This window comes from Hemiscyllium ocellatum, chromosome 20, assembly GCF_020745735.1.
Source record: "Hemiscyllium ocellatum isolate sHemOce1 chromosome 20, sHemOce1.pat.X.cur, whole genome shotgun sequence".
NCBI classification, from domain to species: Eukaryota; Metazoa; Chordata; class Chondrichthyes; order Orectolobiformes; family Hemiscylliidae; genus Hemiscyllium; species Hemiscyllium ocellatum.
Genome location: NC_083420.1, coordinates 7,329,068 through 7,352,368, shown reverse-complemented (window position 1 = coordinate 7,352,368; position 23,301 = coordinate 7,329,068). Strand labels below are relative to the sequence as shown.

At 40.4% G+C, this 23,301-nt stretch overlaps 1 protein-coding gene across 1 annotated transcript in view; it reads left to right on the top strand.

Moving 5' to 3' along the window:
• cfap70 (cilia and flagella associated protein 70) overlaps positions 1-22,975 on the top strand; it is a 97,610-nt gene extending 74,635 nt beyond the window's left edge. Inside the window, exons 22-27 of the mRNA XM_060840942.1 lie at positions 596-748; positions 8,431-8,601; positions 12,618-12,707; positions 14,313-14,414; positions 18,908-18,955; positions 22,895-22,975. Coding sequence (XP_060696925.1) covers positions 596-748; positions 8,431-8,601; positions 12,618-12,707; positions 14,313-14,414; positions 18,908-18,955; positions 22,895-22,975 — 645 coding nt within the window. The remainder of the gene's footprint in view (positions 1-595; positions 749-8,430; positions 8,602-12,617; positions 12,708-14,312; positions 14,415-18,907; positions 18,956-22,894) is intronic.
• The last annotated feature ends 326 nt before the right edge of the window (positions 22,976-23,301 follow it).

Genomic DNA, 23,301 nt, shown 5'->3' with positions numbered 1-23,301 from the left:
TGTTCAGCAACTGACCTTCATAATTAAAAAAGAAAGGACAAGGGTCTACCAAAGCAGGTTTCACTCTGGGACCTGATTAGCTTGGATCATAATGTTGTTTAAATAAGAATGAGGCAGTTATAAGAAACCGAAGATTGTCAAACCAGATAACGGTGTTGAACCCCTGGAAAAATTCAGTCCAGTGTATTTTTTCTTTATTCATCCACTTGCCTGTCTCATATTTTAATTATTGTATTTTTGATTTCTTTCTCGGTTTTTATTTATTTTTCAACCAACGTTTTGTCAGAGTCTATCCTTCATGGCAAGTAATAACTTTATTGTTTGGCCTTTTCCAAAGCCTCAGAGAAGTGCAAGCCTAGGATCTTTAACTTAATACAATATTCCAACTAATTAACAACATTGTGTATGTGTATATATAGACTGTAAATTTCAACATGCTAACATTTATGGCATGTTTTTCAATACAAGCATTAAATTTTACTTGTTCTTTGTTTCTGTTTTTCTTTATAACAAGCTCGCATAACACTGGTAGGCCACCACATGTTTAGCCATTGTTAATCAATAAAATTTATCTTTTTTCTATTTTTACTATTAGTTTGCAACAAGAGCCTTGGCACATGAGATGCTTTTAGGTGAAAATGGACTAAGTTGTGAATATCATGTGATTCTGGCTCGGCTTTACATGCTTCAGGAGGAGTTTGCAAAAGCAGAGGAGTCTCTTGCAGAAGCAGGTCGAATTGACCATCAAGTAAGTGAAAAGACAGATTAGATGAGTCTGTAAGTTCAGGAGAATGGAGATCTGGTTCAATTGTTGGATAAATTATTCTAGAATTTCCTAGATCCTAAGATTCTAGAATTTCCTAGAAGCTAAACCACACTGAAATTTATGCCCAACAATCTTCCTGAATGGAGCTTACATTCAACGTTCCTGCTTTCCTGATTAATTCTGTCATTGCAATGTCCATCAGAGCATATTGTCACTTCTGTTCCTCTTCCTCATGATTTGCCAGCTGACAGGCTACTTCAGCTGCATTGTTTCTAAACACAGGGAGAAGGGAGGATCCAACAAAAAACTGCACTGAGAATGGCAGCATTTTAAGTACATTGTCAGATTCCATAATAAATTGTTTTGTAAGTTGCAATGAAAATCGTTATCAAACTCAAAGAAAACTTAAAGAGGGTGGATCGTATGTGGAATGAACTGCCAGAAAAAGTGGTAGATGCTGATACAGTTACAAGATTTAAAAGACATTTGGACAGGCACATGAACAGGAAAGGTTTAGAGATATAGTCCAAATGCAGGCAGAGGGACTAGTTCAGTTTGGAAAACTTGGTTGACATGGACAAGTTGGACGGAAGCCTGTTTCTGTGCTGTATGACTACGACTCTGTTAGGAGAAAGTGAGGACTGCAAATGCTGGAGAGTCAGAGTTGAAAAGTGTGGTGCTGGAAATGTACAGCAGGTCAGGCAGCATCTGAGGAGCAGGAGAGTTGAAATTTTGGTCATAAGCCCTTCATCAGGAATTGGGTAGGGGTGCTGAGAGATAAATAGGAGGGTGGGTGTGAGGCTGGGGGGAAGGTAGCTGGGAGGGCGATGGGTGGATGCAGATAAGGGATACTTGTGCGAGCTCAGTGGGGAGTGTAGAGCCAATATGTGGGAAGGAAGATTGCCAGGTAGGACAGGTCAGGAGGGCGGTGCTGAGTTGGAGGGTTGGATGTGGGATGAGGTGGGGAGAGGGGAGATTTGGAAACTGGTGAAGTCGATGTTAATGCCGTGTGGTTGAAGGGTCCCAAAGCGGAGGACTGGGAAGCTTTTAAAGAACAACAGAGGATTACTAAGAAGGAAATACACAGAGAAAAAATGAGGCACGAAGGTAAACTGGCCAAAAATATAAAGGAGGATAGTAAAAGCTTTTTTAGGTATGTGAAAGGGAAAAAAATGGTTAAGACTAAAATTGGGCCCTTGAAGACAGAAACAGGGGAATATATTACGGGGAACAAAGAAATGGCAGAAGAGTTGAATTGATACTTCAGATCTGTGTTCACTGGGGAAGACACAAGCAATCTCCCTGAGGTAACAGTGGCTGAAGGACCTGAACTGAAGGGAATTTATATTTGCCAGGAATTGGTGTTGGAGAGATTGTTAGGTCTGAAGGCTGATAAGACTCCAGGGCCTGATGGTCTACATCCCAGGGTACTAAAGGAGGTGGCTCTAGAAATCGTGGATGCGTTGGTGATTGTTTTCCAGAGTTAGACAGATTCAGGATCAGTTCCTGCAGATTGGAGGGTGGCTAATGTTGTACCACTTCTTAAGAAAGGAGCGAGAGAGAAAGCAGGAAATTATAGATCAGTTAGGCTGAACTCAGTGGTGGGAAAGATGCTGGAGTCAATTATAAAGGATGAAATTACGACACATCTGGAAAGCAGTAATAGGACAGGTCAGAGTCAGCATGAATTTGTGAAGGGGAAATCATGCTTGACTAATCTTCTGGAATTTTTTGAAGATGTAACTCTGAAGATGGACAAGGGAGATCCAGTGGATGTAGTGTACCTGGACTTTCAGAAAGCCTTTGATAAAGTCCCACATAGGAGGTTAGTGATCAAGATGAGCGCATGGTATTGGGGGCAAAGTACTGACTTGGCTTGAAAATTGGTTGGCTGACAGGATAAACAGCTCCCTTTCGAATGGCAGGTGGTGACCAGTGGGGTACCACAGGGATCAATGCTAGGACCGCAGCTTTTTACAATATATATTAATGATATAGAAGATGGTATTAGTAATAACATTAGCAAATTTACTGATGATACAAAGCTGGGTGGCAGGGTGAAATGTGAGGAGGATGTTAGGAGATTACAGGGTGACCTGGACAGGTTAGGTGAGTGGACAGATGCATGGCAGACACAGTTTAATGTGGATAAATGTATGGTTATCCACTTTGGTGGCAAGAACGGGAAGGCAGATTACTACCTAAATGGAGTCAAGTTAGGTAAAGGGGCAGTACAAAGAGATCTGGATGTTCTTGTACACCAGAATGCTCTGCCCCAGAAGGCAGTGGAGGCCCAGTCTCTGGATTCGTTTAAGAAAAAGTTGGATAGAGCTCTCAATGTTAGTGGAATCAAGGGTTATGGAGATAAGGCATGAACAGGATACTGTTTGAGGATGATCAGCCATGATCATAATGAATGGTGGTGCAAGCTTGAAGGGCAGAATGGCCTACTCCTGCACCTATTATCTATTATCTTAAAATGAGGCACTCTTCCAGTTGTCGGTTGGCTTGGATTTGGCAGTGGAGAAGGCCCAGGAGTTACATGTCCTTGGTGAGTGAGAGGAGAAGTTGAAATGGGCAGCCACAGGGCAGTGGGACCTCACTCCCCCAATGACATGCAAGTCCTGGGCATCTTCAACTGCTGAATCCAAGCTACCCGACAACTTGAGGAAGAACGCCTCATCTTCTGCCTAGTGACCCTTCAACTACATGGCACCAACATCGACTTCACCAGTTTCCAAATCTCCCCTCCCCCAACCTCATCCCAGATCCAAACCTCCAATTTGGTGCCACCCTCTTAACCTGTCCTACCTGTCCATCTTCCTTCCCACCTATTTGCTTCACCTCCCCACTGACCGATCACAATTACCCCCCACCTTCCTCCACCCATTGCCTTCCCAGCTATCTTCCCCCCATCCCCACAACCACCTCCTATTTATCTCTAAGCCCCCTACCCCGCATTCCTGATAAAGGTCTTATGCACGAAACTTCAATCCTCCTGCTCCTTGGATGCTGCCTGACTTGCTGTGCTTTTCCAGTGCCGCACTTTTTGACTCTCTTAGGAATGTTTATATTGGGTAGGTTTGGAACAGCAGCTGCAGAATTTCTCAGCATAAGTACATGAAGCGTGAACTAGTCTATAGTACCTGCATGAAGCTATGTAATTCAGAGGGAGATCTGAAAGATAGATGCCACATCAAACCCTGTAAGCTGCATCGGTGCTTCCAATTAACTTGCTTTATTTCTGATGCTACTTCTAACAGTACAAACAACTATAAATTGGCCAATAAACCTTCTCTTTCCATTAAGCATTGATTATCTTTTTAATGAACATTTTAATTTGTGACAAATGTTACAGCAAAATTCAAGGTGAGAAGAGTTTTGTGCATAGTTTTCAGGAAACTGCAAGTGTACTACATTTTTACTGGTTTGCTTCTGCATCTGGATTCCTGTATTTTAGAAGTTGATCATCTGATGTTTTAATGAGTACCACCTTGCAAGCAGTGCATGGCTAATTTCGGTCTATTGAACACAGTATAGTCAACAGTTGAGCTCCTCAATAATACCCCTTTGAAGCCAAAACATGGTTCAGGAATGGCAGTGGTCTTCCAGTCATTCACTTTGGTCCCAGTGCTCAATTTAACATTCTGACCACACATACCCAACAAAATTGTGAGCACAATCACGATAGCTGAAACTTCAGGCCTCACTGTGGCAATCTGGCAACTGTGCATTATTTATGCAAATGTTGGTAATAACATACTTAAAATGAAGTGCTCTTTATTTGAATGCATAAAACATTCACAATGAGATCAATGAACTACTGAACAAATAGAGAGAAATGATTTGGATCTAATTTCTAATTGAGAGAGAGAGAGATACAATTGTAGTTTGTTTCATGTTGCAGTTGTATAAGACTCTGGTGCGGCCTCATCTGGAGTATTGTGTGCAGTTTTGGTCGCCATACTATAGGAAGGATGTGGAGGCATTGGAACGAGTGCAGAGGAGGTTTACCAGGATGTTGCCTGGCATGGTAGGAAGATCGTATGAGGAAAGGCTGAGGCACTTGGGCCTGTTCTCATTGGAGAAAAGAAGGTTTAGGGGAGATTTGATAGAGGTGTATAAGATGATTAGGGGTTTAGATAGGGTAGACACTGAGAACCTTTTACCGCTAATGGAGTCAGCTGTTACTAGGGGACACAGCTTTAAATTAAGGGGTGGTAGGTATAGGACAGATGTTAGGGGTAGATTCTTTACGCAGCGGGTTGTGAGTTCATGGAATGCCCTGCCAGTAGCAGTGGTGAACTCTCCCTCGTTATGGTCATTTAAGCGGGCATTGGATAGGCATATGGAAGTTATTGGGCTAGTGTAGGTTAGGTAGGATTTGGTCGGCGCAACATCGAGGGCCGAAGGGCCTGTACTGCGCTGTATTTTTCTATGTTCTATGTTCTAATTAATTACAGGATGATGAGGTTGGGAAATAAATATTTCAGAGTATGCCATGTTTTGAAAAAAACAGACAGACTGGAAAAGGAGGAATTGCCTGACAGTAATGACTGATTATACTGAGAGAATCTTATCTCAGAGGGATCAGAACACAGAATCATGGATGGAAATTAAGAAACACTTTCGTCTTACATCAGCCTTTGGTCAGTGGTCAGTGAGGTTTTGGAAACAATTCTGAGGGATAGGTTTAATGACTATTTGGAAAAGCATAGTGTGATTAAAAGCAATCAGCATGGCTTTGTGAGGGGCAGGTGCTCCTCAAGGAAATCTTATTGAGTTCTTTGAGGAGGTGACTAGACAGGTTGACGAAGGTTGGGCAGTGGATATGGTATACGTGGACTTCAGCAAGGCATTTGATAAGGTTTCCTATGATAAGCTCATTCATAAGGTCAGGAGGTATAAGATACAGGGAGATTTGGCTATCTGAATTCAGAATTGGTTGGCTGACAGAAGGCAGAGAATGGTTGTAGATGGAAAGTATTCTGTTTGGAGGTCACTGGTTAGTGATGTCCCAGAGGGCTCTGTTCTTGGGCCTCTGCTCTTGATAGTTTTTATAAATGACTTGGAAGAGGAGGTTGAGGGGTCGGTTAGTAAATTTGTCGATGACACAAAGGTCGAAGGCTGTGGTGTGACATTGACAGGATGCAGAGCTGGGCTGAGAAATGGCAGATGGAGCTCAACCTGGATAAAGGCAAAGTGATGCATTTTGGAAGGTCGAACTTGAATGCTGAATATAAGATTAAAGACAGGATTCTTGGCAGTGTGGAGGAACAGTGGGATCTTAGTGTTCAAGTGCATAGGTCCCCCAAAGTTGCCACCCAAGTGGATAGGATTGTTAAGAAAGCATATGGTGTTTTGGGTTTCATTACTATTGAGATCAAGTTTAAAAGCCGCGAGGTTTTGCTGCAGTTCTAAAATACCTTGGTGAGACCACACTTGGTGTCCAGTTCTGGTCGCCCTCCTATAGGAAAGATACGGACCATAGTCTCGCTACCTCAGACCATAGTCTCACTACCTGGAACGCCAACTTACAGATTGGTCAAGGAGCTAAACCAAAAAAAAACACTGAGTAGAAGACTCACACCACTCCGTCCACTCCACCCAAGAATTCCTGAAGACCATCAAATACACCAAGATGGAAGAGAATGAAATAATGATCTCCTTTGATGTAACAGCCCTGTTCACATCCATCAACATCAACCTGGCCAAGGAAACACTGACTACACTATTAGAAGAACCAAAGACACATACACCAAACACCATCAACTTCATCAGCAAGAACAATGTTGTCAAGCAAGTGGACCTATGCCTTACCACCCACTTCACTTTCAATAACAAAACCTACAGCAAACCAGTGGAACACCCATGGGATCTCCGATAACAGGGTTCTTAGCAGAGGCAGTAAAGCAGAGACTCTAACTAATAGCTCTGCCAACCATCCAACCAAACTTTGGATCCACTATGTGGATGACACCTTTGTCGTCACTAAACGAAACAAATTAGAGGAAACTTCAAAACCATCAATGGTACCCTTAATGGCATAAAATTCACTATAGAGGAGGAAAACAACAACAAACTTCTATTCCTAGATGTCACAGCAGAGCAAACAGCCAATGAGGAACTTTAAAACCAGCGTCTACAGGAAAACAACACACATGGACCAAATATTGAACTACAGAAGCAATCCTCCCAACACCCATGAACGAAGTTGTATTAGAACATTACTTCAATGAGCCACCACACACTGCAGCACAGAGGAACTATGCAGAGCAGGGGAAAATCACTATACAGTGTATTCAAAAAGAACAGGTACCTAATGAATACAGTCTGCCGATTTCTCAGCAACAAACCCAAACAAGCAGACAAAACACGTCCAGAAACCCTAGCCACTCTCCACTACATCAAAGACATCTCGGTAATGACTGCCATACTACTGAGACCCCTTGACATCATGTTGCCCACATATCCACCAACACACTAAAACAGCAACTAATAAACTTGAAGGACCCAATACAGACAACAAGCAAAACTAATGTCATTTACAAAATATCATGCAAGAACTGTAACAAACACTACATTGAACAAACAGTCAGAAAACTAGCCACCATGATACATGAACATCAACTAGCCACAAAGAGACATGACCCACTCTCACAAGTAACCTTCCATATGGAAGAGGAAGGTCACCACTTCAACTGTGACAAAACATCCATCCTAGGACAAGCCAAATAGAGACACACAGAAGAATTCCTAGAAGCATGGCATTCCAACTGGAACTCTATCAACAACCACATTGACTTGGATCCTATTTACCACCCCTTGAGATAAAGAACAGGAAATAACATCACCAGAGGAAATGATGTCACCACAGGAAATGGCATCACCAACCCAGGAAACCCAAACACACAAATAGAAAGCAGGCTATGCCACCAATGCTTCATCCAGAGGCTCACTGATGATGTTACCAGTGTGGTGATGAAACACCTGAAAACAAATCTTCCAGCTCAGCGAGCAAACCTACATCCAGAACCTCAACCTGAGTTACAAATCTTCTCAAAACTCGATTGGTCTATTCTGTTCATATTAGACACAAATATTATGAAATATTTTACAATATGTTAATTTGTTTATCACAATGAAAAATATTGCCATTTCATAAATATAAAATCAGCTTTCCAGGATCGTTCATATTGTTCAGCCATACCTATGAACATAGTACACTAATGAAAATCCAGCTTTACTTTTCCAAGGATTTTTAAAATCAGACTAATAGTCGCAGAAGGGCAAATTCTTGTCAGTCCTGTAATTTCTTCTCAATTCTACTCTTGGGCGCCTTCAGCACCTATGGAGATAACTGTCAGTGATGATTTCTGAAAATTTCATAAAATTTCTGAATGTCTGCTTTAAATCATGTAAGTATTTACTCCAGAAGTTGCCATCAGTTTCTGAGAAGTAATGGTGAGTAACACAGACATTTTTTTTATCATTGTTACTTCTGTAAAGTCCAGGTTTATGATTGTTGTTAATAACTGGAAATAACTTGTATTCCCTGTTCTTTAAATGTATATTTCATGGAAATCCAATTTTCCAATAATAATTTTTTATTCTTTTGCACCTGAAGCTAAATGTTAAATTCTCTGACAACTTTGATGTTACAGAATCCAGACCTATGGGCTTTACTGGGACATCTAAGCTATATGAAAGAAAACTATAGCAAGGCTAAGGAATATTATGAACGTGCTTTGTGTTATGTGAATGATGCACTTGACATGCATTCCATCTGCCTGAGACTAGGCTTCATCTACTTACAGGAGGAAAAGATTCAATCAGTAAGGACAATTTATTTCAATTTCACAGGAAATGTATATGCATTTGAATTAATAAAATGGTCTCACTGGGGAGGGTATTGAGCTAACATTTTTATTATTTACATATTACTGTAATTTGACCATAGGAAGATACTATTTTATTTTAGCAACTCCCACTCAAGCTTTGATCTGTTTTGTATATAAATAGCAGAACTAAACTAACATTGATCTTACTTATGACATTGCATGAGGATTGCATTTGTAATGCTAGTGTGGTAATTTATAAAATCTAATCTGCTGTAAAGTATTTGACAGAAAGTATCTATCACATGTTGGTATGAGTGAGGTAGATTTCAACAATGATTCAAAATGCATTGAAAATACATACGTTAGCCAATATCTTTGGGAAATTCCATTTTGTAAAACGTACAGTTACCAGTCATGTCTGCCTCTCACATATAAGTTCATAAATTGAGTTTTAATATAGTAGGCTTTTTGCAACAGTTTTAATTTATATAGATGTAAAATTCAGACTTTTCATATCATGTAAGAACAACAGTCAGAATCTATGTGAAAATAAATCATTTCTTTCAGTTCTTAATTTCAAACCCAATTGCGTTTTCTTGCTAAAAACAACGTTCTTGCTGTTCATCTCCAACCCACTACTTGGATATCGACAAAAGAATTTTGACTGATGTTTAAGAAAATATATTGTACAACAAACTTTTTATTAATTGGCACCTATGGGAGCAGAAGTGTACCAGTTAATCAAATATTCTGGTTGAGCGTGAGATTCTCATAATCAATGTAAAAGCAAGCACTAAATAATAGACACAATGCAGCAGATGTACCCATCACTGATATACTTTATTTACAGCCTAAATCACTTTAATAATCCAATTTTGCCTTAAATAAAATTTACCAGCAGAGAGCCTTCTCACTCACACCCTCAACTGACTACTTGTACATCTTGGAGATTGTGATAATACATTTAAGTTCCAGCATTTGAAGTATATCATTTTTGCTTGTTTACCGAGAGTGCCGGTTCATAAGGCACTGTTTAAAGCTAAATTTACTGTATTTGATTCATTCAGCATCTGGATAATACTATAACACATCCTGAGTTTCATGATTGTAATGTAGTCAGCCAGGTAGATCTCACAGAATATTAGTTCCCTGATTGGGGCTGTTAACTTGGTCCAAACAGGGAGCCCTGGCTGACAGAAATAAACAGGAGTGTCAGTGGCTATGCTCACTTTGACAGCCTGCTCTGAGGGAGCTGGATCAGTGTCAAGGACTTTCCATGTGTAAATAAAGGATGACTTGGTGATGGGATCTGTGGAGTTATTTCTCTAAGTACTATTGAATAATCTTCAACACTCATATTGAATGTCTGTCTACCCCTGTGTGTGAAGTTTTAGACATAATTACAACCGAACTTATACCGCAATTAGTTATATCACCTTACTGGAGCCTGACAGTGTCTGCCTCCTCCTGCCAATGTGTTCTGTGAGTTTTTGACTATTTCCCTCTTGGTGAGAAATCACATGACACTTGGTTATAGTTCAACAGAATAATTTGAAATCACAAGCTTTTGGAGCATAGCCTCTTTGTCAGATGAAGTGAGAGAGAAGCACACAGACACACAATTTGTTTGGCAGAGAGATCAAGGGCAGAGAGATCAAAAGATCATGGTAAGTCTGATGATGGGACAAAACTTGCTGATATCGCTATGTAGTCATCTCAGTGATTCCTTGCCATGAGTCCAAAGGAAGAAAATGCCATTGATCTATCTGGTGTATAGCATTCATAGGTGATCCTGCAAGCAAAGAAGTCTTGCTTATGCTTTAGCATGAAAATGCTGCCATATTGGGGTGCAGGTTTGGTCTCCACTACTTTTCTGCATGTCTGAATCTCCATTTCCCCATCTCCAGCACGGACAGACAGCTCAGTATCTCGCTCTAACGCAAGCCCACGGATAATCTCATGATGCTGCTCTTCTCTAGGTTCAACCCTAAACATACTAAAGAAGCCATCTCCTACAGGATCTGCTCAGATGAGGAGGAATGCAGTGGACACCTAAAAATTTTGAGGGACGCCCCACATAAGAACAGAATATAATGCTCAACTTGTTGATTGCTGGTTCCAATGTGCCACAGCGAAAAACCGCAACGACCTCCTCAAAAGACAGATGCAGGATACGACCAACAGAGTACCTTTCGTCATCCAGTACTTCCCTGGAGTGGAGAGGCAATGCCGTGTTGTCAGCAGCCTTCAACATGTCATCGATGATGATGGGTATCTAGTCAAGATCATCCCAACACCTCCACTTTTCACCTTCAAATAATTGCCAAATCTTAAACAGACCACTGTTCACAGCAAACTACTCAGCCTTCAGGACAATATCAACCACAACACCACACAATCTTGCCATGGCAACCTCTGAAAGACATATCAGATCATCAACATTGACACTACCATCACATATCGGAATACCTCGCACCATGTATATAGCAGATATCCATGTGACTTGGCCAATGTTGTTTATCTCATAAGCTGCAGGCAAGGATGCCTCAAGGTATGGTATATTGGTGAGACCATGCAGACACTACGGCAACGGATAAAATGATACTGCACAATTGCCCGACAGGAATGTTCCCTCTCAATTGCGAAACACTTTAGCGGTCAAGGACATTCTGCCCTAATCTTCAGGTAAGCATCCTCCAAGGCAGCCTTCAAGGTACACAACAATACAGACTCCCCCATTATGTCCTGTACCCATTAAGACGGCATCAACTGTGATCGTGGCTTCATGTCGGCTACACGTAACCCCACCTCACCTGTTTGGTAAATGTAAAATCTTCCTTACTGTCCTGTTTTGACACCATCACCTTCATAAATTGTTATAATCTTTCTATGGTAATTAGTTTGTACAGTTTTGGATTACCTATTACTTTGGTTAGACCCTCAGCATGCAACTATTACTATTATGTTTTTTCCAGTGCCATTTAGTTTGTCTCCAGCACCACCTTATTTTAATTTTTTTTGTAATTATCTCTCTACCTCATTTAATTGGATTATAGGTTGTCCCTTTGCTTGTAATTCAGCAGTTGACACTTTACTCACATCATCTGACACTTTTGATCACCTGCAGAGACTTATTATTCGACCCTCCACACACACTATTTGTATGATCTTTTGATCTTTCTGCTCTTGATCTCCTATAAATTGTGTGCCTATGTGCTTCTCTCTCATTTTACTCGATGAAGGGGCTATGCTCCAAAAGCTTGTGATTTCAAATCAATTTATTGAACTATAATCTGATGTTGTGTGACTTCTGACTTTGTCCACCCCAGTCCAACACTGGCACCTTCACATCATTCTTCTTAGTACCCGCACCTATGCACTGATTTTAGCATTAAGATTAATTGCAATGACTGCATCACTCTCAGCTTTCCTTTTCTTGATCCATCCTTTCAATCATAAGCCTCAAACCAGTATTTAGGTAAAATTGTTTTTAAAAAATTGTCTTTACCTCAAAGAACCTTTAACCTTCGATTCAACATTTGTAACCTCTAGGAGAAGGTGAGGACTGCAGATGCTGGAGGTCAGAGTCAAAATGTATGATGGTGGAAACGTACATCCGGTGAGGCAGCATCTGAGGAGCAGGAGAGTTGATGTTTCGAGCAAAAACTACAGCAAATCCAAAACCTCCAGAGACAGTTTTCCTTCACGATCCTCTACTCCATGCTCGCAGCCATGTGCTTCCACCTACTCTCCCTGCAGTCAGCCCTGCCCCAGCTCAGGGCCACACTCTCCCTGATTTGTAACCTCTAACCTTACAAGCCTCATGTAAAATGGGTCCATATTAAAACTTGTATAGTTGTAAGTTGTGCAATCAGTGCTTGATGCAAGAAGACCTTTATTGTATCAGACTTTGGAAATTGGGCATGATGTTACAGAGGAGGTTTATTTATTTTTACATTTTATTTATATTTATGAACCATCTGATTGTTGTTTCTAACATTTTTTTCCAGTATAAATCAGCCAAATCGACCTACCTTTTCGCTTCCCAGAGATCACCATCCTGTTTGTCCTGGCTGGGAGTTGGTATAGCCTGCTATCGAGTGAGTAAGCAAGAAATACAGTACTGGAAATATTCAGCAGGTCAGGCAGCATCTGTGGAGACAGGAACAGAGATAATGGATAGGAGTTTTATATCTTGATATTAGAAAAATACCACCATGTACTAATCAAACCAAAAAGGGCATTAAAACAAAGAAGCAAATACAGTCAGGTTAACCAAATACTTGATAAAAGAGACAGATTTTAAGAGAGAGTGCTTTGGAGGAGAATGGGGGAGGGGACTATGGAGAAACTTCCGGAATGGGAACCTAAATGTCAATCTCTTAGACCTTGTGTGCAAATGAATTTCTATATTCATACACAAAGCAACAGCAATTAAAGAAAACTTTGGATTAAATTAAATTAAATTATGTTTTAATTTCCCCACAGAACAATGCATTGTGCATTAGACTTATATAGGAAGAAAACTTCATAAAAATACTGTAAATGGAAAATAGTTTTTTTATATATTTGTGAACGTACTGAACATCTCCAAAGATAGATTATCGGGTATACCAAGTACAAAGTTTGTGCGAAGATTTGTAGCTCGGATGCTTGTTGTAGTGGTTCTGTTCGCCGAGCTGGAAGTTTTTGTTGCAAACGTTTCGTCCCCTGGCTAGGAGACATCATCAGTGCTCTGGAGCCTCCTGCGAAGCGCTTCTTTGATGTTTCTTCCGGTATTTATAGTGGTCTGTCCTTGTCGCTTCCGGGTGTCAGTTTCAGCTGTCCGCTGTAGTGATTGGTATATTGGGTCCAGGTCGATGTGTCTGTTGATGGAGTTTGTGGATGAATGCCATGCCTCTAGGAATTCCCTGGCTGTTCTCTGTCTGGCTTGCCCTATGATAGCAGTGTTTTCCCAGTCGAATTCATGTTGCTTGTTGTCTGAGTGTGTGGCTACTAGGGATAGCTGCTCGTGTCGTTTCGTGGCTAGTTGGTGTTCATATATGCGGATTGTTAGCTGTCTTCCTGTTTGTCCTATATAGTGTTTTGTGCAGTCCTTGCATGGTATTTTATAAACTACATTAGTTTTGCTCCTGTTGGGTATTGGCTCCTTTGTACTAGTAAGTTGTTGTCTGAGCGTGGCTGTTGGTTTGTGTGCCGTTATGAGTCCTAGGGGTCGCAGTAGTCTGGTTGTCAGTTCAGAAACGCTCCTGATGTATGGTAGTGTGGCTAGTCCTTTTGGTTGTGGTATGTCCTCGTTCCGTGGTCTATCTCTTAGGCATCTGTTGATGAAGTTGCGCGGGTATCCGTTTTTGGCGAATACCTTGTATAGGTGTTCCTCTTCCTCTTTTCGCAGTTCTGGTGTACTGCAGTGTGTTGTAGCTCTTTTGAATAGTGTCCTGATGCAGCTTCGTTTGTGTGTGTTGGGGTGGTTACTTTCATAGTTTAGGACTTGGTCTGTGTGTGTGTTGTTTTCCTGTGTACCCTTGTGGTGAATTCTCCATTCGGTGTTCTCTGTACTATCACGTCTAGGAATGGGAGTTGGCTATCCTTTTCTACTTCTCTCGTGAACAGTTCAGGCAAATTACCTTTGATAAGTGCTTTTGGAATGCCTTTCTCAGAATCAAGGGATTAACTCCATTATTTTTCATTGTGTTTCTGCTCAGCTGAATGAACTGACAAATGCTGAAGATGCACTCTGTGAAGCAAACATTCTGTGTAACATGAATGCGGAGGTCTGGGGCTATCTCACATTGGTGTGCTTAAAGGTATTTTTTATAAATGAAAGTAATTTCAAAGTCTGACACATATAATTACCTATGTTAGCTGTTATCGAATGCTAATTCACTCACTTTTGTGGGGGAAGGAATTTGAAAATTTAATAGATGAAAACACTAGCCAATAAACTCTGGAGTTCGATTTTGATAATCAACCTGTTCAAAGACATTGTTACACAACTCTGGAGAGGTGGAACTTGAACTCTGGCTTCCTTTTACAAAGTAGGGACACTGCCACTGCATCACAAGAGTCCACATTCAATCTTTCATCTGTTACGTGAACTGATTGTACTTAAGCAGAAAGATCGTAATTAAGTGTAAGTCTGGTAATCTGGTGGATCTAAGCCCTGCTTCCAATTTGAACAGATTTTTTATGCTGACACCTGAGTGCATTACTGAGCTTGTGCTGCATTTCAATGGTGCGTTCTTTCTGTGCAATGTTGAACAAGATGCTCCTGGTTCAGCTCAATGTAAATTATCTTCTGGTACCATTCAAAATAGAGCAGAATTTGTTCAATGGCCTTGGCTAGCATTTTTCTCTCAAGCTATGCCAAATGAGAAATGTATTGATTTGCTCTTTTGGGAAATGAATCATGCAAATCAATTGCAATATTTACCCACCGTGGACTTGCCTAAGGACCTGAAAGTTGCTATGATAATAGTTGGTTTTTGGCCTACTCATCTCTGAACTGGGGAAGGAAAATGCTTCAGTTCTTCATTTTGTGCTCTAGTGCCTTATTAGAAAGAATACTTGTGAATGTTGACTGAAGATAGGAATGTACTTCCTATATTATATTGGCATGCCAACTAAAGGTGCACTAGCTAAACATGATCAATTATCATTGCATACCTGGGTCATCCAACATTCCTGAAATAGTATGTGACTGTGTATTGGCACCTTTGGGAGAGGAAGGGTGAAAATATCTCTTTTTTAAAGTTCTCATATCTGACTTGATGTTTATACAGCAAATTGAGTCTGAAACATTTACGAAGTAAAACAATAATTAATTTGATATCCTTCTCTATTTTTTAATATTCAAGATGTGTTTTAAAGTAAAATATATTTGAATTTAACCAAAGCTCCTGTTTAATTTCAACCAGCTTTCACAATGTTAAGTTTATATCTAGCTGAGAGAACTGTTATTTTCAGAAATTCATTGAAGATTAATTTTGATAATCTTGAATTTTTTTTGTCAAAATGTGATCTTCCAGTCAAATTAATGGAAATTAATAATGGGCAAGTTCTTTAAATGAGCAGTATGCAACTTGATCTGTGAAGGTCAATCCTTGATAGGAGTACTTCCAGTCTTAAGAGCTTTTCATCAGAACACTGAATCAATTTACTATTCCAAAAGGAGCACGTGAATGTATGATTTGGTGACAGTGTATTTTGTTGATAATCTTCAATCTATTCTTATGGCATCTTACTTCTAACTAAAGATAGGATATGATTAAAAAAAAATTGTCTTTTGGTACAGTTTGTTTTTTGAAACACAAAACTGCAGTACTTTATTGTCCTATTATATTTTCTGGGGTGTAGGTTTGCTCGCTGAGCTGTAGGTTTGATATCCAGACGTTTCATTACCTGGCTAGGTAACATCATCAGTGGCGACCTCCAAGTGAAGCGAAGCTGTTGTCTCCTGCTTTCTATTTATATCTTTCCCCTGGATGGGGTTCCTGGGGTTTGTGGTGATGTCATTTCCTGTTTGTTTTCTGAGGGGTTTATAGATGGCATCTAGATCTGTATGCTTGGTTATAGCATTGTGGTTGGAATGCCAGGCCTCTAGGAATTCTCTGGCATGTCTTTGCTTAGCCTGTCCCAGGATAGATGTGTTGTCCCAGTTGAAATGGTGGGTTTATTTTCATCCGTGTGTAGGGCTATGAGGGAGAGGGAGTCGTGTCTTTTTGTGGCTAGCTGGTGTTCATGTATCTGGTGGCTAACTTTCTTCCTGTTTGTCCTACGTAGTGTTTGTAGCTGTCCTTGCATGGAATTTTATAGATGACGTTGGTTTTGTCCATGGATTGTACTGGGTCTTTTAAGTTGGTTAGTTTTTGTTTGACAATCTTGGTGTGTTTGTGTGCCACTAGGATTCCGAGAGGTCGCAGTAGTCTGGTTGTCATTTCTGAAACATCTTTGATATATGGTAAGGTGGTTAGGGTTTCTGGCTGTGTTTTGTCTGCTTGTTGTGGTTTGTTCTTGAGTAATCTGTGCACTGTATTTTTTGAGTATCCGTTCTTCTTGAATACGTCGTATATGTGGTTCTCCTCTGTTTATCGAAGTTCATCTGTGCTGCAGTGTGTGGTGGCTCGTTGGAATAGTGTTCTGATACAGGTTCTGTTTGTGTGTGTTGGGATGGTTGCTGGTGTAGTTGAGTATTTGGTCAGTGTTTGTCGGTTTTCTGTATAAGCAGGTTTGTAATTCTCCCTTGTCCTTTCTTTCTACTGTGACGTCCAGAAATGCAAGTTTGTTGTCCGTTTCTTCCCCCTTGGTGAACTTTATGCCTGTGAGGGTGTTGTTGATGATGTTAAATGTCTCTTCTATCTTGTTTCGTTTTGTGATGACAAAGGTGTCATCTACGTAGCGAACCCAGATTTTTGGTTTGATTATTGGTAGGGCTGTTTGTTCTAGTCTTTGCATTACCGCTTCTGCTATGAATCCTGATAGCGGAGATCCCATGGGTGTGCCGTTGGTTAGTTTGTAGACTATGTTGTTGAAAGTGAAGTGGGTGGTGCGACACAGGTCCACTAGCTTCATGATGTTTTCGTTGGTAATGGGATTGATGGTGGTTGGGGTGTGTGTGATGGTCTGTTCTCAAAGTGTGGCGAGTGTTTCCTTTGCTAGGTCGATGTTGATGGAGGTGAACAGTGCTGTTACGTTGAATGAGATCATTGCTTCGTCTTCCTCTATTTTGGTGTTTTTAATGATTTTTAGGAATTCCTGGATGGAGTGGATGGAGTGCTGTGACTCTTCTACTAGGTACTTCAGTCTTCTGTGTAATTCTTTGGTCAGTCTGTAAGTTGGTGTTCCAGGTAGTGAGACTATAGGTCTGAGGGGCACTCCTGGTTTATGGATTTTTGGTAGTCCGTAGAATCGTGGGGTGTTGGTCCCATCGGGTTTCATTTTCTGGAATTCTGTCTTGTTTAATTGTCCGGAATTGTGTAATTTTCTTAGGAAAAAAGTAATTTTGTTTCCCAGTTGTGGGGTTGGGTCTAGTGCCACCTTTTGGTAGGTGTTGGTGTCTGCGACTAGTGCATTGGCTTTCTCTATGTAGTCCTTCTGTTCAGGATGACTGTAAGCCGACCTTTGTCTGCAGGTAATGTAACAATGTTTTTGTCTTTTTTGAGGTTTTCTAGGGCTTTCTTCTCTTTTGTGTTCAGTTTGTTTCCTTTCCTTTTTCGGCTCAGAGTAGGCGCAACTGTCTGTCTGATAGTTTGTTGTGTTTCTTCCGTGAGATTGTTGTCCTTCAATGTGGACGTCACAGTAGAAAGAAAGGACAAGGGAGAATTACAAACCTGTGTACACAGAAAACCGACAAACACTGACCAAATACTTAAGTGCACCAGCAACCATCTCAACACACACAAATGAAGCTGTATCAGAACACCATTCCAACGAGCCACCACACACTGTAGCACAGACGAACCTTGAAAAACAGAGGAGAACCACCTATACGACGTATTCAAGAAGAATGGATACTCAAAAAACACAGTGCACAGATTCCTCAAGAACAAACCACGACAGGCAGACAAAACACAGCCAGAAACCCTAACCACCTTACCATATATCAAAGAAGTTTCAGAAATGACAGCCAGACTACTGAGACCCCTCGGAATCCTAGTAGCACACAAACCCACCAACACTCTCAAACAAAAACTAACAAACTTAAAAGACCCAGTACAACCCATGGACAAAACCAATGTCATCTATAAATTTCCATGCAAGGACTGCCACAAACACTACTTAGGACAAACAGGAAGAAAGTTAGCCACCAGGATATATGAATACCAGCTAGCCACAAAAAGACACGACCCCTCTCCCTCATAGCCCTACACACGGATGAAAATAAACCCACCATTTTGACTGGGACAACACATCTATCCTGGGACAGGCTAAGCAAAAACATGCCAGAGAATTCCTAGAGGCCTGACACTCCAACCACAATGCCATAACCAAGCACATAGATCTAGATGCCATCTATCAACCCCTCAGAAACGAACAGGAAATGACATCACCACAAACCCCAGGAACCCCATCCTGGGGAAAGATATAAATAGAAAGCAGGAGACAATAGCTTCACTTCACTTGGAGGTCGCCACTGATGATGTTACCTAGCCACGTAATGAAACGTCTGGATATCAAACCTAGAGCTCAGCGAGCAAACCTACACCCTAAACTTCAACCTGAGCTACAAACCTTCACAAACCTTGCGATTATATCTTCTCCTTGAGTTTGTGTTAATTTGATTTATTTTTTGTCATTTCAGACAGGGAGAAAGCTAGAAGCGGAGCAGACCTATAAATATGCAGTAAAGGTTTGTCTTAAGAGTGATATTGTTCTGTTTACCTCCTTCTCTAACAGTATATTGTACAGGAAATAATAGATGGCAGCAGAATAACAGGAGTAAGCAAGGCCGACCTTCAGCCTGTCCTGCATTTCAGTGAAACATATCTGATCTATATCTTAATTCCATTCATTCACTTTTATTCCATACCCCAGGCAAGCAAGCACCTATGAATACCAAATGTAAAATCATTAGTTGAGCTTGCAATCTACTACTTTTTGTAGAAGAGATCTTCACCTTCTACTATTCTTTGTATGAACAATTACAAACATTGTTTCATATTTTGAGATTATACTCTTAGTCTTGAACTCGGCTAGAGTGAAAAAAAAGTTTTATTTTTATTGCATCCATTGGGGTGATGTGGCATAGTGGTAATTTCAATGGATTAATAATTCAGAAACTTAAGATAATATTCTGGAGATGTGGGTTCAAATCCTTCCACAGCAGCTGGTGGATTATAAATTAAGTAAATGTATTTGGAACATAAAACTGGTCCCTTAGTGATGAAGCTACTGTTGACTCCTCTAAAAAAAACATCTGATTCACCAATGTCCTTCAAGATGGAAATCTGTTGTTCATCATGATCTGGTCTGCATGTGACTCCAAACCTCTTAGCTGTCCTTTGAAATGACGATGAAACAGTCAGTTCAACTAGAGGTGCTGATTGCCAGCATTGCTCATGTGCTATGAAAGAATTTTAATAACTTCCTTTCAAAATCCTTAAACTTCAATATTCCAGACAAAACAACCCTTTTTACTTAATTTCTCATAACTCAATCCTTGGGATCCTGATAACATTCTGGGAAATCTAAATTGCACTCTTATCCAAATTTAATATACAATTTACGATACAGTGCCTAATTGTACGCAGTTGTGATCTGACCAAGGAAATGTGTTCAGATTCTAAAAACATTCTCAGTTTCTCGCTTAGAGACTGGGCACTTTACAGTCAAAGTGATGGTTTTAATTAAAGAACATTAAGTGTGACTACAGGTAAATGGTAACATCACCTGAACACTGTACTTCTAATTTATATGCATTTATAACTCCAGTCCAACAAGTCTACGCAGCCCCTCAGAAGAGTATCCCACCCAGAACCACCCCACTACCCTATCTCTATAACCCTACATTTCCCAGGGCGAATCCACCGAGCCTACACATCCCTGGACATTCTGGGCAATTTAGTATGGCCATTTACCATGGGAGGAAATCAGAGCACCAAGAGGAAACCCACACAAACACAGAGAGAGTGTACGCACTCCACAGAGACAGAACCTGAGGCTGGAATTGAACCTCAGTCCATAAGACCATAAGACATAGGAGTGGAAGTAAGGCCATTTGGCCCATCGAGTCCACTCCGCCATTTAATCATGGCTGATGGGTAATTCAACTCCACATACCAGCATTCTCTCCGTAGCCCTTAATTCCATGTGACATCAAGAATTTATTCATCTTGACCTTGAAGCCATTTAGTATCCCGGCCTCCACTGCACTCTGCGGCAATGAATTCCACAGGCCCACCACTCTCTGGCTGAAGAAATGTCTCCGCATTTCTGTTTGGAATTTACCCCCTCTAATTCTAAGGCTGTGCCCACGGGTCCTAGTCTCCTTACCTAATGGAAACAATTTCTTAGCGTCCACCCTTTCCAAGCCATGTTTTATCTTGTAAGTTTCTATTAGATCTCCCCTTAACCTTCTAAAGTCCAATGAATACAATCCCAGGATCCTCAGCTGTTCCTCGTATGTTAGACCTGCCATTCCAGGGATCATCCGTGTGAATCTCCGCTGGACACGCTCCAGTGCCAGTATGTCCCTCCTGATGTGTGGGGCCTAAAACCTTATCAAAGGCCTTTTGGAAGTCTAGATAGACCACATCCACTGGGTTTCCCTGGTCTAACCTACTTGTCACCTCTTCAAAGAATTCTAACAGGCTTGTCAGTAACGACCTCCCCTTACTAAATCCATGTTGACTTGTTCTAATCTGACCCTGCTCTTCCAAGAATTTAGAAACCTCATCCTTAACGATGGATTCTAGAAGTTTACCAACAACCAAGGTTTGGCTAATTGGCCTATAATTTTCCATCTTTTGTCTTGATCCTTTCTTGAGCAAGGGGGTTACAACAGCGCTCTCCCAATCATCCGGGACTTTCCCTGACTCCAGTGACTTTTGAAAGATCTCAACCAACGCCTCCGCTATTTCCTCAGCCACCTCCCTCAGAATTCTAGGATGTAGCCCATCGGGGCCAAGAGATTTGTCAATTTTAAGACCTTTTAGCTTTTCTAGCACTATCTCTTTTGTAATTGCAACCATACTGAACTCAGCCTCCTGACTCCCTTTAATTGTTGGGATATTACTCATGTCTTCCACTGTGAAGACTGACATAAAGTATTTATTAAGTTCTCCAGCCATTTCCTTATCTCCCATCACTAGCCTTCCAGCATCAGTTTGTCTACTTTTGCCTGTCGTTTGTTTCTTATGTATTGAAAGAAACTTTTACTATCATTTCTAATATTACTGGCTAGCCTATCTTCATATTTGATCCTCTCCTTCCTTATTTCTCTCTTTTTTATCCTCCCAGTCCTGATGCTGTGAGGCAGCAATGCTAACTACTGAGCTACCATGTCACCCCCAGCTACTGTGTTGCACCTATGCTACAGTTTCACCCCTTATATGATGTTATGTGTCATTTACATGATAATTTTTCTAACCATGAAAAAATTTACCAGGACTGGAGGGTTTGGGTTGTAGGGAGAGGCTGAATCGGCTAGGACTATTTTCCCAGAGTGGCGGAGATTTAGGTGAGCTGATAGAGGTTTGTAAAATCATAAGGGGTATGGATAGGTTGACAGCCAAAGTTCTTTTCCTACAGTGGGGGAGCCCAAAATTAAGAGCATATGCTTAAGGTGAGAGGGGCAAGATTTAGAAAGGACCTGAAGCGTAACGTTTTCATACAGAGGGTGGTGCATGTCTGGAACAAACTGCCAGAGGAAGCGATGAAGGCGAGTACAATTACAACATTGAAAAGGCATGTGGATGGGTTTATGAATAGGAAAGATTTATTTGGATATGAGCCAACTACTGGCAGATGTGGCTAAATCAAATTGGGATGTCTGGTCAGCATAGATGAGTTGGACAAAAGGGTTTGTTTCTGTACTATATAACTCTAACTATGTGTCACAAGTTCCTTTTCTTCACATTTATGAGAAGTTACCAAATGTAGACATGGTATATAATCAACGAGGAAAACAAATGATTAAATTCGGCCACTTCTTGTTCAAAGACTTCAGAAGCCCAGGGGTACTTGGTAGCCCAGCTCCCAATCTTCTGAGTCAGAAAATTTTGTATGGTTTGGAAGGGAAACAATAAAGTTGAGGTGGGCAGGAAGGGATTGGGGAGGCTGTGGTGGTAGGGGAGCAGTTGGCATAAATAGGAGAGGCAGTGCTGAAGAAATTTCAAATTAAAATGCCAAGGCCTGATGCTTTCTATAATCTCAATTAGTTAAACAGATTTTAGCATGTTACATTTCTGAACTATTTAATAATACATTGTTCACATGAACAGCATTGGTTAAGAATCTAACTGTGCAAACCTTCCAAAAATTCCATTAGAAATCAAAATTGTGGCAGACTGTCATTCTACTTATGCCTTGAAATTTAATAATATTTTCCTGGTTTAGCCCATTTCAAGATATTATGGTTAAAATAAATAATAATACATTTTTAGCATTGAATCTCATTGTATGCATATAAATATCCATTTAATGAGAAATATCCTTTTAGGATTATTGCACATTCAGCTGAGAAATAATTGCCAGTCAATCCTATATATAAAATTCATACAGACAATGGTAGACAGTCAACTAGAGAAACATATTAATGCTAATCTGCAGTTATTTTTATTTTCCATAGTTAAATCTTCAAAATAAAAAGCTCCTTGATGAGATTAATCAACTCCAGGAAACACTTGGATTTGGAAATCCGTCACTTTGAGTCCATTGCAATCTATCAGATCTTATCTTTGCTCCATGCTTCTCTGAACAGCTTTCAATTTTGTTCTGATTTCACTTGTTTTACATCTCCAAAAGATGTGCTTTTTTTTTGGTCAAAATAAAGTATGCCTTAAAGTTAATGTTAATGTGTACTCCAAGATTGAATTGATCATATGATCATATAAAAATTGAATAAAATAGATTTTGAAAACTTTGTGTTTTCTGTTATTTATGATGGTCTTGTGGATCCAATTTTCTTTTTCCTTTTGCTTCTTTTTTCCTGAGTTTAATTCATTGTCACATACTATTACAAGAAGTAAATTAACA